The following is a 17,154-nucleotide window of genomic DNA, read 5'->3' as shown; positions in this document are numbered from 1 at the left end:
TAGGGAACAGTGATCACCAACTCATCGTTCTTACACAGACGTACTGGTACCATAACCATCAGTATACATTAGGAATGCTATGCCTCTGAGGCTGTTCTCTATATGTATGGGCAGATAAACACCAAATAGGTAAAGCACACAGAGACAGATCATCTCTGCATCTTTCTGGAGCCTGTCTCCATGGTAACACAACTTCCTGAAAATTAAAATATCAAAGTATCAGTTAAGCTCCTGCCTAGCGCTGTTTCATCACTTTGTAATTGTCTTTTCAATTAAAGTCGCAAAGCTCATCAATAATAAGTGAAGTATGCCACCTTAACAATGGAAGAAACTGATAATAAATAAATCAGGCCAGTAAATGAGTCCTGGCACTGGAATTCAGGTAAAAATGCTGAGTAAATATAGCTTGCTAAAATATGATGCTAAGGGCCTAATTTTTCATGCTGACAGTTGTCATGTCGACATGAAAATGGTGACAGGGTCAAACTATTGAACATGTTGACATTTATTATGTTTCCCTGGCTGAAGTATCGACATGATGAACTGTCGCTAAACCAACCTGGTTGTCTAGTGGTCTCTTACCTTGTACGGACAGCTGCAGCAGCTCCAGAAATACTCACTAGAACCGCCACTTAGCAGTGGTCTGCGCCAGCAAGTAATGCACGTGTCACCGTCGACGCTGGAGGCAGCACTGCAGCCGGGAACAGACAAATGACCACTGGACCACCAGGGATGTTAGGTCGACAGTCTTGTTGTTGGCCTGTCATCTGTGTAGACAATACGTACGTCTACATGGTCTCTGTCGACATGCGGCATTAAAAGATTGTAAGCTTGCGAGCAGGGCCTTCCTACCTCTATGACTGTTTGTTATTACCCAGTTTTGTTATATCATTGTTATTTCCAATTGTAAAGCGCAACGGAATTTGCTGCGCTATATAAGAAACTGTTAATAAATAAATAATTAAACTGACGACCTTACATACCACACCCCAATATGTTACCCTACTGGCTGCCAGCAAAGTGAGGTATAATATGGTGATTATGCATGATGCCTAAACTACAGCATAAAGCCTATATAATAGCTGGGTTAACCCTTCTATAGATAGTTACCCTGTATTCCACACTATGGGGCAGATGCACTAAGCCTTGGAGAGTGATAAAGCAGAGAGCGATAGACTACCAACCAATCAGCTCCTACCTCATTTTTCAAACACAGCCTGTAACATGGCAGTAAGGAGCTGATTGGCTGGTACTTTATCTCTCTCTACTTTATCACTCTCCACGGCCTGGTACATCTACCCTACTGACTCTTCCATAGATGGCCAGCATTTCATACATTATCCCTCCCACAGTTGTCCAGCATTCCACACACTGACCATTCCATAATGCCCAGCATTCCATACAGTTACTCTTCCATAGGTGCCCAGCATTCCATACAGTAACCCTTCTACAGTTGTCCAGCATTCTACACATTAACCATTCCATCATTGCCCAGTATTCCATACATTGACCCATCCATTGTTGCCCAGCATTTGACGCTTCCATAGTTGCCAAGCATTCCACACAGCGACCCTTCCATAGCTGTCCAGTATTCCATACATTAATACCTTCCATAATTGTCCAGTATTCCACCCAGCTACCCTTCCATAGTTATCCAGCATTCCCCCTTCTGTAGTTGTCCAGCAGGACGCTACTAAGACCCTCATCCACTCACTGGTCATCTCCAGATTGGACTACTGCAATCTCCTCCTATCTGGCCTCCCTCAAAAATGCCTCTCTCCACTCCAATCTATCCTCAATGCTGCTGCCCATCTCATCTTCCTCACCAAACGTACTACATCCACATCCCCTCTCTTGCAGGACCTTCACTGGCTACCCTTCCCATTCAGAATCCAATTCAAGCTTCTCACACTCACCTACAAAGCCCTCGCCCACTCTTCTCCCTCTTACATCTCTGACCTTATCTCTCTTTACATTCCCACCCGTCCTCTTCGCTCTGCTAATGCACGCCGTCTCTCCTGCCAACTGATTACCTCCTACCACCCCTACCTACAAGATTTTGCACATGCTGCTCCCTATCTCTGGAATTCTCTACCTCTCCCCATCCGACTCTCCACCTCTCTACAAAACTTCAAACGGGCTCTCAAGACCCACTTCTTTACCAAACCCAGCCAACTCTCCACCTTAACCCTCCTGTCTATGCTCACTGTCTACCCCTTCTGTGTCACCCTGGTCTGTTAGCCCCTCACCTTTTAGATTGTAAGCTCGCAAGAGCAGGGACTTCTTTCCTCATGTGCCTTTCCTTTTCTTACTTACACAATCTTATACTCCTTACTGCCTTTGATGGCACCTAACACCGGGTTTTCTATACCTGTCCTATATTGTCTTGAACTGGAAGTGCTGTTTTCTTGTTTGCTCATTTGATTATGTAATGTGTAATGGGCGCTACGGATTCCTTGTGGCGCCATATAAATAAAGGATAATAATAAATAATAATAAATTCCATACATTAACACTTTCATAGGTGCCCAGCATTACATACATTAACAATTCCATAGGTGCCCAGCATTACATACATTAACACTTCCATAGGTGCCCATTACATACATTAACAATTCCATAGGTGCCCAGCATTCCATGCAGTGACAGGCATTGCATATGACAATACTTGAACTGCATTCCACACAATGACCCCTCTATAGGTGCCCAGCTTTTCATACACTGACCCCTCCATGGCCGGCTGACACTCAGTGCCAGGAGTGACTGGCAGAGACGGCACCTGCTATGCATTGGGTATAATGGAAGGTATAAAGGGTACCGGACCAGGCTTTCACCCTGATCTTCAGCTCTCCCTCCTGGGGCTCTGGCATCACCTTCCGGGCCACCCGAAGCTTGTTCAGCCCTCCAAACCCGGAGAGGAGCACGGCTCTCATGTCCTTGCCGTCCCCGACTCCTACTCCCTCGACCGCGTCCTTTTCTATCATTTGCTCGGTCTCTTCGGTTCTCTCCGGCCGCTCCTTTGCCATGGCTCCGGGCGCTGCTGCTGTATGATGGGATGCTCGGGCTCCAGGCGCTGCTCCTCCGTTCTACCGTAATGCGCGCTCTAGCGGCGCGGCAGCCATCTCCGCCTCACTGCTCCCCGGGCATTGCTGCGCGCCGTCTCCAGACATAGACCCGGGATGATGGCTTAAATATAACACAAGTGCTGTATATGTGTATGAGTCTGCGTGACATGTACTGTATGTGTGTGACAGTGTATGTGTGTGTGTGATATCTATGTATGTGACAATGTCTGTGTGTTACACTTTCTGTGTGTGCGATATGTATGTGTGTGTGTGTAAAATGTATTTATGTTTAGAAGTGTATGTGTTACATGTATGTATGTATGTATGAATGTGACAGTGTGAGTGTGTGTAATGTATGTGGCAGTGTGTGTGTGTGTGTGTGTATATTGTATGTTAGTAAAGCCGCCTTAACCACTAGCCTGGCATGGTTGCATCAGATGCGACTGTAAGGATGTGCCCTGTGGGCACATCCATGTTGCCGTCCCTAGCTGGGGACAGCGCTGGGGCAGCTTGTCTGTCCCCAGCGCTTGGTGCGTGGCGGCGGGTGTCCGGTGCAGGGATTACCTTTTTCCCTGCACCGGACCAGAGACTGCGGGGGCATTTAAATCTTGGCGCCCTCCGGGAGCCAATCGCGGCTCCCGGAGCGGCAGCCAATCGGAGAGTGACGCGGCGAGCCAATCGGCGCTCGCCGCGTCATAGGCCCCGCCCCCGGCGTCTGACGTCAGACGCCGGGCGGGAGCCGTTCGTAAAGGAGGCCGCGCCGAAGAGCGGCGAAGAGGAGGAGCCCGCGCGCAGGAGCGCGAGGAAGAGGATCGCGTGGCAGAAGGAAGAAGACGGGCGGGAGCAGCGCGGACGGAGGTCGGCGCGCCGGAGCGCAGAAGATCCAGACGCCGCAAGGAGGAGCCGGAGGAGGTCATCGGTCGGGATCGGAAGAGAAGATGTCCAGCGGCGGCTGGACGCGGAGGAGAGACGCCGGCGCCGCTGGCCAGGACGGGTCAGCGGCAGAAGACGGTGCCGGAGGCCCCCGGGTTAGGTAAGGCCTCAGTGAGGCATCCTGCCCCCCTCCCCTTTTCCTCCCTCGACCACCAGGGACGGGCATTAGGCCCGAGGGCACAAGTCAGGCACTAGGCCTGTGGCGCAGTTAGGAGATTGGGGGTCATTTGTCTGATTAGGTGGTTTGGGCATTAGGCCCAAGCCACCCCACCCCTGCGGCACCAGTTAGGCGGGCACTAGGCCCGGGGGACAAATCAGGCAATAGGCCTGTGGGCGATAGAGGGCATTAGGCCCTAGCGTATTTTGGCCAGTAGGTACAGATAAGGTGACCCTGGGCACAAGGCCCAGGTCACCCAACGGGCAGCAAGTTAGGCGGGCGCTAGGCCCGTGGGCGAAGTCAGGCCTCCGGCCTGTGTGCAGTTAGGGGGCGCTAGGCCCATCGAAGCAGTGTTTTCCCCGAGGTGAGTAAAGGTGGCACTGGGCGTTAGGCTCAGGCCACCCTGAGAGTACGGTAGGTGGGTGAGCTGTGCGGTCCCCACTACTGGGTGTCCCCGAGCGCCGGAGTTAGGATTGCTCACGGACGTGAGAATCCCTTTCATCACACTACGTGCGAAAGCGCGAGTGTGTGAAAGCTGGGTAGCTGAGGCTTTGTGCCGGTGATGACCATTCACCCAGCCGGTGAAGGTCGCAGCCACCCCTGGGGTATCCCCTGTTCCACCGGAAGCAGGGTCGATACCCCCTTTAATGTAAACCCTTCTCTCCTCAGCTAGGTCGTCGGTCAGCTCCGAGAGGGAATCGCCGTGTCCGGATCCGACTGAAGAATTCCAGGTCCGTTGAAGGTTCCGGTACCTGAAGGTGAGAGAGAGCGGCGCCTGGTGAGTACCGCGTCTACACCTGCACGGCAGCAGGCACCACCACATGCCCCGCACCTCTCACATTTGGCGTAGTAGGCAGGATAAAAGAGACCGGATCACGGACACGATGTGGAACGCCACCAAGAAGACCTCCCTGCGGACGGCTCCGGAGAAGACTCACCCCCGGACGTGTGCGGACCAGAGCGACTGGGTGACGGTGTCTGGGGCAGACATCCTGAAGATGGTGCAGCGGTCGGTCCAGCGTGGAAAAGAAGAGCGCCGGGAGAAGGGGCGCAAGAAGGCCGCTGTGACGCCCTGCAAGAAATGTCGGCAAACAGGTCACTTTGCCGACGAGTGTACTTGGCGAGAGACGTCCCCAAAGAAGGTGGTCCAGGAAGCGGACCGAAGACGTCAGAAGGGCCAAGCGAAAGAGTCCTGGTGTTTGCTCTGCGGAAACTACGGGCATGAGCACAACAGTTGTCCCTGGGACGAAGAGTTGAGCGAAGACGAGGTTGATTCCCGGTGTGAAGGCTGTGGAGATCCCCGACATCGGCTCCTGGAATGTCCATGGACGGAAGACAGGACGGACTACGAGGCCACGGTGAAGCAGCTGACGGAGTCTCGTCAGCAGCTTTGGGACCGGGTGGCTGCAGAGCCTGTGTGTGCGCTCTGCGAGGCGAGAGGACATGCGCTTCCCGATTGTCCGTGGAATGAAGACCGGATGATTGCGGATGGTCGCGCCCAGAGATGGGAGGAGGAAACCAAGGAAATGGAGCGGAAGGCCTTGCTTGAAGTTAGTTCGCAGGTGCCCATTTCCTCTGAGCCGGAACCAACGGGTGAGGATTCCCCAGTGAAGGAGGTGGACCAGGAACCCGTCTTGGAGAAGGTGGCAGTGGCCCTCCCTTGTTGGAAGTGTCGACGACCAGGACATGCGGCCAGTGAGTGCCCCTGGGAAGATGCCGCGGACCTACTCTGTCCCAAGAAAGTTACCCCAGTAAGGCAGAATCCTTTCCCGCATGAGGCGGAGGTGGACGACTGGGAGGTGAAGAGGCCACGCTGCGAAGAAAAGCGTGAAGACCCAGTGACTGAGACGTCCGGAATCTCCCCGCGATGGAACCGTCCACGACCAGGACGTGCGGAACAGGAGTGTCCTGGGTACCAAGAGATGCCAGCGGAAGCAAAGGAGTACGCTGAGGAAGTAACGATGCCAGCGGAAGCGAAGGAGTACGCTGAGGAAGCAGAGGTGCCAGCGGAAGTGAAGAAGTACGCTGAGGAGGAAAGTAATACCCCAGGCCAGATATCGGAGGAGGACTCGGACTACGGTGAGCTGTCCGCCGACGAATCCCTCCCAGAACAGATGGAGGACGACTCTGGCATCGGAAGCGCCGACGAGAGTGACTGGCAGGATCGGGTGGAGTCATGCTCCCAGTTGAATGCCCTCCGTGAAGAGGAGGAGATAGTCCTGGAGCAAGAATACCTGCCAGGAGTGTCGAAATGGACCGACGTACGGGGACAGGACTGTGATGCCGTGGGAGGACCCGTTCCAGATGAAGACACAGGACCTTTGGAGATGCCCCACGAGGAAATTCTACATGTGGTGGCTGTTGCCCGGGAGGAAACGGATGCCCCGGAGGATTCCGCTGTTGGGTGGTGGTCGATACCACACCCGGAAGACAGGGACGAAGCCACAGACGATATCGGAGGCCAAGAGTGGGTGACTGTTGTCCCCGTGGAGGAAGATTCCCCTTGGTGGCCAGCGTCAAGCGACCGTGAGGAGATGCCACTCCCCCAGAGGATCCGCCGATGGAGGTCAGGCCGTAAGAGGAACCCGGAGCTGGAGGAGGAAGGATGTGGGGTCACAGCTGGTCCAGGCTGGGCCCCCGAATGCACCCTCGCCGGAAGGACCTTGGAATTCCCTGACCCGCGGACGATGGACGCCGTGGAGATCTTTGTAGGGACTACAAAGGAAAAAGGGGGGGGAAATGTAAGGATGTGCCCTGTGGGCACATCCATGTTGCCGTCCCTAGCTGGGGACAGCGCTGGGGCAGCTTGTCTGTCCCCAGCGCTTGGTGCGTGGCGGCGGGTGTCCGGTGCAGGGATTACCTTTTTCCCTGCACCGGACCAGAGACTGCGGGGGCATTTAAATCTTGGCGCCCTCCGGGAGCCAATCGCGGCTCCCGGAGCGGCAGCCAATCGGAGAGTGACGCGGCGAGCCAATCGGCGCTCGCCGCGTCATAGGCCCCGCCCCCGGCGTCTGACGTCAGACGCCGGGCGGGAGCCGTTCGTAAAGGAGGCCGCGCCGAAGAGCGGCGAAGAGGAGGAGCCCGCGCGCAGGAGCGCGAGGAAGAGGATCGAGTGGCAGAAGGAAGAAGACGGGCGGGAGCAGCGCGGACGGAGGTCGGCGCGCCGGAGCGCAGAAGATCCAGACGCCGCAAGGAGGAGCCGGAGGAGGTCATCGGTCGGGATCGGAAGAGAAGATGTCCAGCGGCGGCTGGACGCGGAGGAGAGACGCCGGCGCCGCTGGCCAGGACGGGTCAGCGGCAGAAGACGGTGCCGGAGGCCCCCGGGTTAGGTAAGGCCTCAGTGAGGCATCCTGCCCCCCCTCCCCTTTTCCTCCCTCGACCACCAGGGACGGGCATTAGGCCCGAGGGCACAAGTCAGGCACTAGGCCTGTGGCGCAGTTAGGAGATTGGGGGTCATTTGTCTGATTAGGTGGTTTGGGCATTAGGCCCAAGCCACCCCACCCCTGCGGCACCAGTTAGGCGGGCACTAGGCCCGGGGGACAAATCAGGCAATAGGCCTGTGGGCGATAGAGGGCATTAGGCCCTAGCGTATTTTGGCCAGTAGGTACAGATAAGGTGACCCTGGGCACAAGGCCCAGGTCACCCAACGGGCAGCAAGTTAGGCGGGCGCTAGGCCCGTGGGCGAAGTCAGGCCTCCGGCCTGTGTGCAGTTAGGGGGCGCTAGGCCCATCGAAGCAGTGTTTTCCCCGAGGTGAGTAAAGGTGGCACTGGGCGTTAGGCTCAGGCCACCCTGAGAGTACGGTAGGTGGGTGAGCTGTGCGGTCCCCACTACTGGGTGTTCTGAGTCGGGTAGATAAAGGGACAGCACCGTTTTATGTGGTAACTCCGATAGTGTGATATATGTTGTTACCGTGCAGGGCAAAGTGTATGTGTTGTGTAAGTTGTGCATAGTTGTGTCGCACCACCCACACGAGCTAGTTTGAGGGCTCTGTTTATGTAGCTAGTGTAGCGGACGCACACTAGGGTAGTTCTTGGCCCTGCACGGCTGTTTCTCTTTGCCTCCTTACAGGGACCTGTAAGTGGAGAAGATCGGAGTGCAAGACTTGTGACGGTGAGTAGCATCCGTGTACGTCTGTCCCTTGTTTGTCCCCGAGCGCCGGAGTTAGGATTGCTCACGGACGTGAGAATCCCTTTCATCACACTACGTGCGAAAGCGCGAGTGTGTGAAAGCTGGGTAGCTGAGGCTTTGTGCCGGTGATGACCATTCACCCAGCCGGTGAAGGTCGCAGCCACCCCTGGGGTATCCCCTGTTCCACCGGAAGCAGGGTCGATACCCCCTTTAATGTAAACCCTTCTCTCCTCAGCTAGGTCGTCGGTCAGCTCCGAGAGGGAATCGCCGTGTCCGGATCCGACTGAAGAATTCCAGGTCCGTTGAAGGTTCCGGTACCTGAAGGTGAGAGAGAGCGGCGCCTGGTGAGTACCGCGTCTACACCTGCACGGCAGCAGGCACCACCACACGCCCCGCACCTCTCACACGACCATGCCTGCAAGTGCTTTATCTGACTTGGTCGCACAGGATGCAACCAGTCAAATACACAGTGTTAGCAGCAGCAGGGAAGGGAAACTTCCCTCCGCTGCTGCTGTCAGAGGGGCCGCAAGGTCCCTCTGCCTCCCTGCACTCTCCCCTACTGACTACCGTGCTACCCAGGGCTGTTTCTAGCCAATTTGGCTCCCAGTGCGAGATTTAAAAATGCGCCCCCCCATGACATAAAAAAAATGTGCCCCCCCACACACACACCTAGATAAAAAAACAACTTGCGCATGCACCCGGAAAGGGGGCGTGGCCTCATCTAAATGGGTATGGCCTCATTTAAATGGGCATGGCCTCGTCTGAAAAGACTACCTCACAATCCAGTTTTTGACTCTGCTCCAACAGATCACGACCACCACAGGAAAAAAGAATTCTACCATATTAAGCCCCACACAGTAATGCCCCCTGCACCATATTATGCCACACACCGCAATGCCCTTGATACATTTAAACCCCACACTACGGCAGGCAAGAGTCCCCATTTCACACATTATGGCAGGTGTCCCCATTTTACACATTGAGAGAGAGAGAGAGAGAGAGAATACTTACAGAGGCGATTACCGCTCTTCGGCCCGCCTCACCAGCCGCTCCTCGCGCCGGCCTTTCCCTCTTCCTAACTTGGATCCCCCTCTGTACTCCGCTCGGGGGGGAGTTTCGCGGAGTGACGGGGTTGCGTCGTGACGTAACAACGCAACCGAGTCATTCCGTGAAACTCCACCCCCCGAGCGGGTTACTTGGGGAGAAATAGGAGGGGGAAGCAGGGAGCCACAGTTAGTGCCGTGGCGGGCGCCCAGTGCGGTTGCACTGCTCGCCTGCCCCAAGAAACGGCCCTGGTGCTACCGATCACTTCTGATCGGTCGGCACGGTAGGTCCCGCCCCTCCAGCGGCTGTAGACAATAGTAGCCTCTGGGGAGTGTAAATTAAACCCCCCCCCCCCCCCTCCCCTGTATACCTAGAGGCTATCTTGGCTTTCAAAATGAAAGCTGCAATGTTTTTTAAATCATTTTGGATAGGGTTAAATTCATGTTCTTCACCTAGTTCACTCATATTAAAAAAACGACAATTTCGGAGCGGTTTCTGGGGGGGGGGAATTATTAGTTAAGTGGTTAAACTGTGGAATATGGTACTGTATAACTAGTTTATGCTGTAACATAGGCTGGTAGCTGCAGTACCATGTATTGGGAAAGAGTAATCCTCATTTGGCTATTAGTGGTCTATGTATTATACTGTGATAGCAGTAGGACTACTATCACAGCACTTTGTCACCTTTACTACAGGGTTATTGCCTAAAAATCTGATTTTATTTATTTGTTAACAGTTTCTTATATAGCGCAGCAAATTCCATTGCGCTTTACAATTGGAAATAATGATATAACAAAACTGGGTAATAACAGTCATAGAGGGAGGAGGGCCCTGCTCGCAAGCTTACAATCTATAGGCATTGATACACAAGGATAGGTGTTATCTATTGCATAGTTGTCCACCAGATTGCAAAGGTTCTTGGGCTGTATGATATGGTCACACAGCAATGATGAACCGGGTTGGGAGGAAGGGTGAGAAGACATGTGAGCATTGGCGTTTCTATAATGGGTGCAGTGTGTGCGGTGCACACGGGCCCCTGAGTCCAGGGGGGCCTACACAGCACACACTGCACCCATTTCTCATATACTCACCTTTCCGGAGTCCATTGCTGACGTGTGTGGGCCCCCTCCTCTCCCGTAGCCGTCGCGCTGCTGCTAGAGCACTGACCACTAGAGACTCTGGCACAGTGCCAGAGTCTACAGCGCATGCACAGGACTCCGAAAAAATGGTGCGGAAGCCATTTTTCGGAGTCCTGCGCATGCGCTGCAGACTCTGGCACTGTGCGTGTGTGGATGAGAGACGCAGATGTTGTGAAGAGCGAAGAGGTCGTGTTGGGAGGTGAGGAGATGTACGTTGGTGCTATTTGGTTAATAGCCTTGTATGTCAGTAAAAGTATTTTATATTTAACACGGCAGAATACCGGTAACCAATGGAGGGACTGACAGAGCGGATCTGCAGACGATGAACGTCTAGTGAGGAAGATTAGCCTCGCAGCTTCATTCAAAATGGATTGTTGTGGTGAGAGTCTCGTTTTGGGAAGACCAGTTAGGAGACTATTGCAATAATCAATGCGGGAGATAATGAGAGCATGGATTAGAGTTTTAGCAGTGTCTTGTGTAAGGTATGGTCGTATTTTGGATATGTTTTTTTAGATGCATGTAACATGATTTTGAGACAGATTGAATGTGGGGAACAAAGGACAGATCAGAGTCAAGGATGACACCTAGGCAGCGAGATTTCTCAGAAAGAGCTAGCCCCTCACCTTACCTCTTTATAATCACATTTTGAGTGGTGCATCCTTGGCTCCGGTGACTACTCAAGCAGATATTGTTGTGATCCCCAAACCTGACAGATCCTACCCAGTGTGGCAATTATAGACCTATCTCATTGCTCAATGCTGAGTTAAAATCTATGCAAAAATTCTGGCCCCCCTTCTCTCTATATGGGTCCACCCTGATCAGGTTGGACTTATCCCAGGCCAACAAGCCTCAGACAACACCAGAAGGGCCATCGATATTATTCACTCTATTCATCAGCGGAAATCCTCCTCCCTGGCTTCTATTAGCCTTGGATGCGGAGAAGGCATTTGATCGCATTTTGTGGCTTTCGCCTTCTCTGTTCTCCAACAATCGGCTTTTCCAGGAAAGTTTTATGATGGTATTTCGGCATTGTATCGCAACTTCTCAGTGCGGTTCTCTGTCAATGGAGTCACTTCTTCCTGCTTTGAAACAGCCAATGGTACCATGCAAAGGTTTGATGCAGTCAGCGCAGTAATTCGTCTAAGCACTCTGTTTCAGGAGCAGCTGGTTGTACGAGTTGCCCAGACTCGGTGTACGGTATAGCAAAGGGGGGGGGGGGGGGGGGGGGGGGTACTTCTTGCTCACCTATTGCGATAAATAAGATATGTTTCAAATATATGTTAATGTGTGTATTTTGTAATTTCGGATCTATGTAGGAAAAGACTTGAGAATGTGTTTGATGCAAATGCCTTTATTGAGGCACAGTGCTCAGCATTTTCATGCAATTTGAAAACAGTGTCAAATACACAAGTATTGGGTGCAATGATGTGGATTCCAGATGATTGTCTATAGATGAATAATACAACATGCATAAGTCTGTGGCGATGTTGTTGAAGTCTCTGTAGTCCCACTGGTAAAGGGTTCCGTTGGTGGATAGGTGGGTACTTCCAGGAAGGTCGGCGTCCCATCCCTTCCAGGTGCAACAACTTACCCTTATCCGGTGTGCAGCTACAGTGCTGCTTGTGTGAGATGAACTCTGGTTCCTAGGTGAGCAGCCCCCTGGTCTCTTGTGCTCCGATTCACACCTGCGCACCTGCTCCAGGATGCCAGGGAGGCTCACCAGGTGCCACGTGATTTCTGGGTAGTGGGTATCACGAGAGTGGCCCACTCCCTTGTTCACTGCCGCACTGGCCCGGCCACTCAACTCACCATGCAGGTAAGGAGACTTATACCCCTTTTACACCGCCAGTTAGTAACACGGGTTATTGCACATGAGCGCCGTGTTGCTGTGTGGTGTAAATGGGCCCAGTTGGAATAATCCTAGTCAAATGACCCGGTATTCCAACTCGGGTAGCTTGCAGGGTTGAACACGGGTTCAACCTGGCAAGCTGTGCTGTGTAAACGGGAAGTCAGGTTGCATCGACCCAGCTCCCGTTCACAGTGAAGGTATAAGCGGCACTTGGAGATTATGTGAGCTCTAAGCGTCGCCCCCACCGCATCACAGCTGACGTCACCAGCCTGGCAATATGCCGTGTTGGATTCAGCGGTGTGAAAGGGGCCTGACGCGGGTTGCGCCCAGGAAGCTCCCATGTCAGGCTCCCGGGTGCAACCCGCTATAGTTGGTATAAAAGTGGTATTCGATGTTCGGTGGTGCGCTGCTGGTTCCGGTTCAGTAAAGGTGCAGTGCGGGTGGTCTGGCTGTATGTATCCAAAGTGTTTCAGCCGTAATGGCCTTTGTCAAGGATAATTGGTGAGGTCCAATGAGGGTCTTTTTGTAGTGGTGCCCTCCAATGAGCTCTGTGGTGGGCGTGGCTTGTCTTTTCGATTGACAGCTAGTTGCTGCTGGTGTGGTTTAAAGGCTGTGTGCTAAACATTTTTACTTTATGGTAATTCTACTTATCATTCTGGTACGGTGCACATAGTATGCAATATGATATGATGTGTTGCACATAGTAGTACTTTATTCTTTTTTTTTTTTTACTTGTGTAGTTTTTTTATTGAGTTTTTGCACATAAGAAACACAACAAAAAGAACAAAGTGCAAAAGCATACATTGCTTGTATCACAGTTTACAAATATTAAAATAAAGAGTGCCTTGTTGACATCAAGAAAATTGCTTTGTGATTATTAAACCTGTACACAGTTAATAGCAAATACAAAGTGAACAGACAGTACGGTTTTCTGATGTATTGTAGAGGATCATATTTATCAGATGTAAATTTGGAAACTCGTAACCAACAAGAATCCCAATAATTTAAGGTTGAGACTAGACCAGAGGTTCCCAAACTGTGTGCCGTGGCTCCCTGGGGTGCCTCGGGACACTTGTAGGGGTGCCCCGCGTTGGTGGTCCAGGACCAATTCAAACTATTCATGGTCAATATAATAGGCAAAACCAGTGCTGGCGGCTGCCAGTCATAAAATATGTGGCCAAACAGAAGCAAATCTTGTCCCTCACCACACAACTGACCCTAAGGATGACATATAAACGCAATCTACTTAATGTAATATTTCTTCCTAAATTTCTCAATAAGAAATTTTTGGCCTAGGGGTGCCGTGAAAAAAATTCTGATATTCTAGGGCGCCGTGATTCAAAAAAGTTTGGAAACCACTGGACTAGACAAAGAGTGAAGAGAAAAGAATCACATCAGATGCCCCAATCATAGAAAGAAGAAAAAAAGGGGGGGGGAGGAAATCCAATACTATTCCACTCTACAGTTAGAGAATTGGACCGGAGTTGTCGTAGCTGTAGCTAGGTGAGAAGTGTTCAATCTATCCCATTTACTAAAATAGTGAGATAAGGTCCCTCTAGATCAGGGGTGGCCAACCAGTCAGAGACAAAGAGCCAAAAAAATCTAGTTAGGTACGTCAAAAAGCCGAAGGCTAGCATGCAAAAATGGGGTGTGGCCTTGTTCCTGCTAGGACACCCCCCTGGTATTAAATACACTGAAAAAGTCAGATCCACATAAAATAAATTTTTAAAGCCAGATCCAACATAAAATACATTGAAGAAGTCACTTCCACATAAAATAATTGAAAAAACCAGAACCACATAAAATATAATGAAAGACGATTCACACAGTACACTTCAGCTCTCCCATGTGTCACTCCACTCAGCTCCCCCACGTGTCACTCCTGCTAGCACCCTATGTCACTTCAGCCAGCTCTCCCATGTGTCACTCCTGCTAGAACCCTCATGTGTCACTTCAGACCCCCCCCCCCCCAACTCATGCCATTGCAGCAGCTCTTTATTACCCCTTTCACACCGCACAAATATCCCAGTATCGACCTGGCATATTGCCGGGTCGACACGGCTTGGTGTGTGCGGTGTGAAAGGGCCATGGTCGAATTCCTGGGTTGCCTGACCCAGTAATTCAACCCGAGTTATAAGCAGTGTTATTCCCGGGTTGAATACCGTGTTAGTGGCAGCGTAAACGGGTCCCTGGGTCGATGCAACCCGGGACCCGTTTACTACATAGGGAGAGGCGGCGCGGAGATGAGCTCATCTCCCAGCATCACCTCCGCACCCGCTGCCAGCTCTGCCCCCTGACGCTATGGCAACCGACCTGTCAAATTGCGGGGTCGGGAAGCCGCCTGTTAGGATCCAATGCCGGATCCCACCCGGGAAGGACCCATTTCCAATCCCCCGGTGGGATCCAGCATTGGCGATGTGAAAGGGGCTTAAGTGTCCTCTGTTTGCCGGTGGGTGTTTCACCTCTAGTATCTGGCTCCCTCAGTCCACAGCCCCATAGTGCTGCCGCGTGTCTTTCTGGAGTGCAGTGGTTACCATATCTGTTGTGGTAATGTGAATTCAAGCGTTGGAGCCACACTTAAAGAAAGAAAGAGCCACATGTGGCTCAAGAGCCACAGGTTGGCCACCGCTGCTCTAGATCTATGTGTAAACCTATCATGTCCAGATACTTCTGTAATACCCTGAAGGAATGTAATACCCTGAAGTTTTTTTTTTTTTTAAATAGGGACCTCTTGTTTTTTTATATATATTAAAAGTCTCCATACTGTCCCTCAGCAGCCCTATAGTATGACAGGTCTGAACTTTATGTGACCCTGTCAGATTTGGACAGGGATTTTGCCGCCAATTCTCTGGTCCTGTCACCTCTTACCCAGCAACATAAAAAGTCCGGGAAACATGTCCCCAGCTTATTGGGTCCCCTGGGTTGTAGGGCAGAGTGACCAGGGGGTGGTCTGTTGCTGGGGCCCCGGGAGCCAGTCATCATAGAGGAGAGGGGAGGTGGAGGAGCACCAGGACCCTTAAAAGAAGCCTCACAGCACAGGAGGAGAGCCCTGGTATGGGAAGATTACCTGGAGGAGTTGTCAGCATGTAACTGCCGGGAGCCTGAAGTGCGGAGTCCCCCACTGAAGCCTGACTGCTGCCCAGCCAAGCCGCCGCCAGGACCAGGAGCTATGACCAGCCTGGAGAGAGGAGCCGCCTGTCGGGTCGTGTGTCCGTCTGCGCTGTGAGAAGCGAAGGGGAAGATCCGGTGACCGCAGTGAACCGAGGAGCAAAGCTGGAGACCTAGTCCGAAGTGAGGACCCCTGGTGAGGATGAGCCGTCCACGCCGCTGCCTGCCGGTGAAGAGGATCGCGGGGACGACTGGAGATGCCCGGCGCGGATCGCTACCGAAGAAGAGCGGGTGGAGGAAGATCCCCAGGAGGAATTCCCAGGCTGCTGCAGAGAAGATGCTGGACCCGGTGGTGAAGGACGCGCAGGCACCGCGAAGGACGACCCCGGAGGAAGGACGCGGCGAGGACCCCTGGTGGCTGGGAGATGACGGCGCGGACCGGAGCCTGCTGCACAGGAGAAGAGCGACCTGCGGCTGGAGACCAGTGAGAGGACGGCGGGGACCGGAGCAGAAGAGGACATCGCCGGCAGAAGTAGTGAAGAAGATTCGGGAGCCGATCGGAGGTGGCAGAAGCGCCGCAGCAGGTGGTCCTCTGCTTCCGGCCACCTGTATTGCTAACGCTGGTTACCTGAGACTGTTGTTTAGAAGCCATAACCAGCCTGCTTCCATTGTGCGCCAGTTACCTGCTTCCTGCCACCTGCATTGCTAACGCTGGTTACCTGAGACTATTATTTAGAAGCCATAACCAGCCTGCTTCAATTGTGCGCCAGTTACCTGCTTATCTGCCACCTGTATTGCTGACGCTGGTTACCTGAGACTGTTATTTAGAAGCCATAACCAGCCTGCTTCAATTGTGCACCAGTTACCTGCTTATCTGCCACCGGTATCGCTGACGCTGGTTACCTGAGACTGTTATTTAGAAGCCATAACCAGCCTGCTTCAATTGTGCACCAGTTACCTGCTTATCTGCCACCGGTATCGCTAACGCTGGTTACCTGAGACTATTATTTAGAAGCCATAACCAGCCTGCTTAAGTTGTGCACCAGTTACCTGCTTATCTGCCACATGTATTGCTAACGCTGGTTACCTGAGACTGTTGTTTAAAAACCATAACCAGCCTGCTTCAGTTGTGCACCAGTTACCTGCTCATCTGTCACCTGTATTGCTAACGCTGGTTACCTGAGACTGTTTAGAAGCCATAACCAGCCTGCTTCAATTGTGCACCAGTTACCTGCTTATCTGCCACCGGTATCGCTAACGCTGGTTACCTGAGACTATTATTTAGAAGCCATAACCAGCCTGCTTAAGTTGTGCACCAGTTACCTGCTTATCTGCCACATGTATTGCTAATGCTGGTTACCTGAGACTGTTGTTTAAAAGCCATAACCAGCCTGCTTCAATTGTGCATCTGTTTCCTGTTTACCTGCCACTTGTTAATTTTGTTAGGATAATAAAATGGAGTTCAATCCTGTATTATGTTTGTGTTGTCATTGTGTCTGAGAGGTAAAGCAGGTCTGCCGCTCTGATCACCCGAACCTGATTCACATTAGCACCCCACAATTTTGTTTAAGTTTTCAGCACTGTAAATGTGATGTGTTTGTGGGTGTGTTACATCACTTTGGCGTCACGAACAGGATCAGAGAATCTCGGGCGGGCCTGTGCTCCAGACACAATGACTTGTTTGCCAACAGAGCTGTACCCAGTTCAAGGCTTATGTTAACCGATGTAGA

General features: G+C 52.3%; 1 protein-coding gene across 3 annotated transcripts in view; it reads right to left on the bottom strand.

The window, feature by feature from the left end:
• VAT1L (vesicle amine transport 1 like) overlaps window positions 1-17,154 on the bottom strand; it is a 213,214-nt gene that overhangs the window by 143,939 nt on the left and 52,121 nt on the right. Inside the window, exon 1 of one of the 3 annotated variants that reach the window (XM_063945385.1) lies at window positions 2,824-3,207. The exons of 1 other annotated variant lie outside the window; for it this stretch is intronic. In XM_063945385.1, coding sequence (XP_063801455.1) covers window positions 2,824-3,026 — 203 coding nt within the window. In that variant the 5' untranslated portion in view covers window positions 3,027-3,207. Of the gene's footprint in view, window positions 1-2,726; window positions 2,750-2,823; window positions 3,208-17,154 lie in introns of those variants that run through there. One more of the 3 variants, XM_063945387.1, reaches the window with a different exon arrangement.

This window comes from Pseudophryne corroboree, chromosome 11 (assembly GCF_028390025.1).
Source record: "Pseudophryne corroboree isolate aPseCor3 chromosome 11, aPseCor3.hap2, whole genome shotgun sequence".
In the NCBI taxonomy this organism is placed as follows: domain Eukaryota; kingdom Metazoa; phylum Chordata; class Amphibia; order Anura; family Myobatrachidae; genus Pseudophryne; species Pseudophryne corroboree.
The sequence above is the reverse complement of the archived record's forward strand: the minus strand, read 5'-3'. Positions and strand labels throughout refer to the sequence as shown.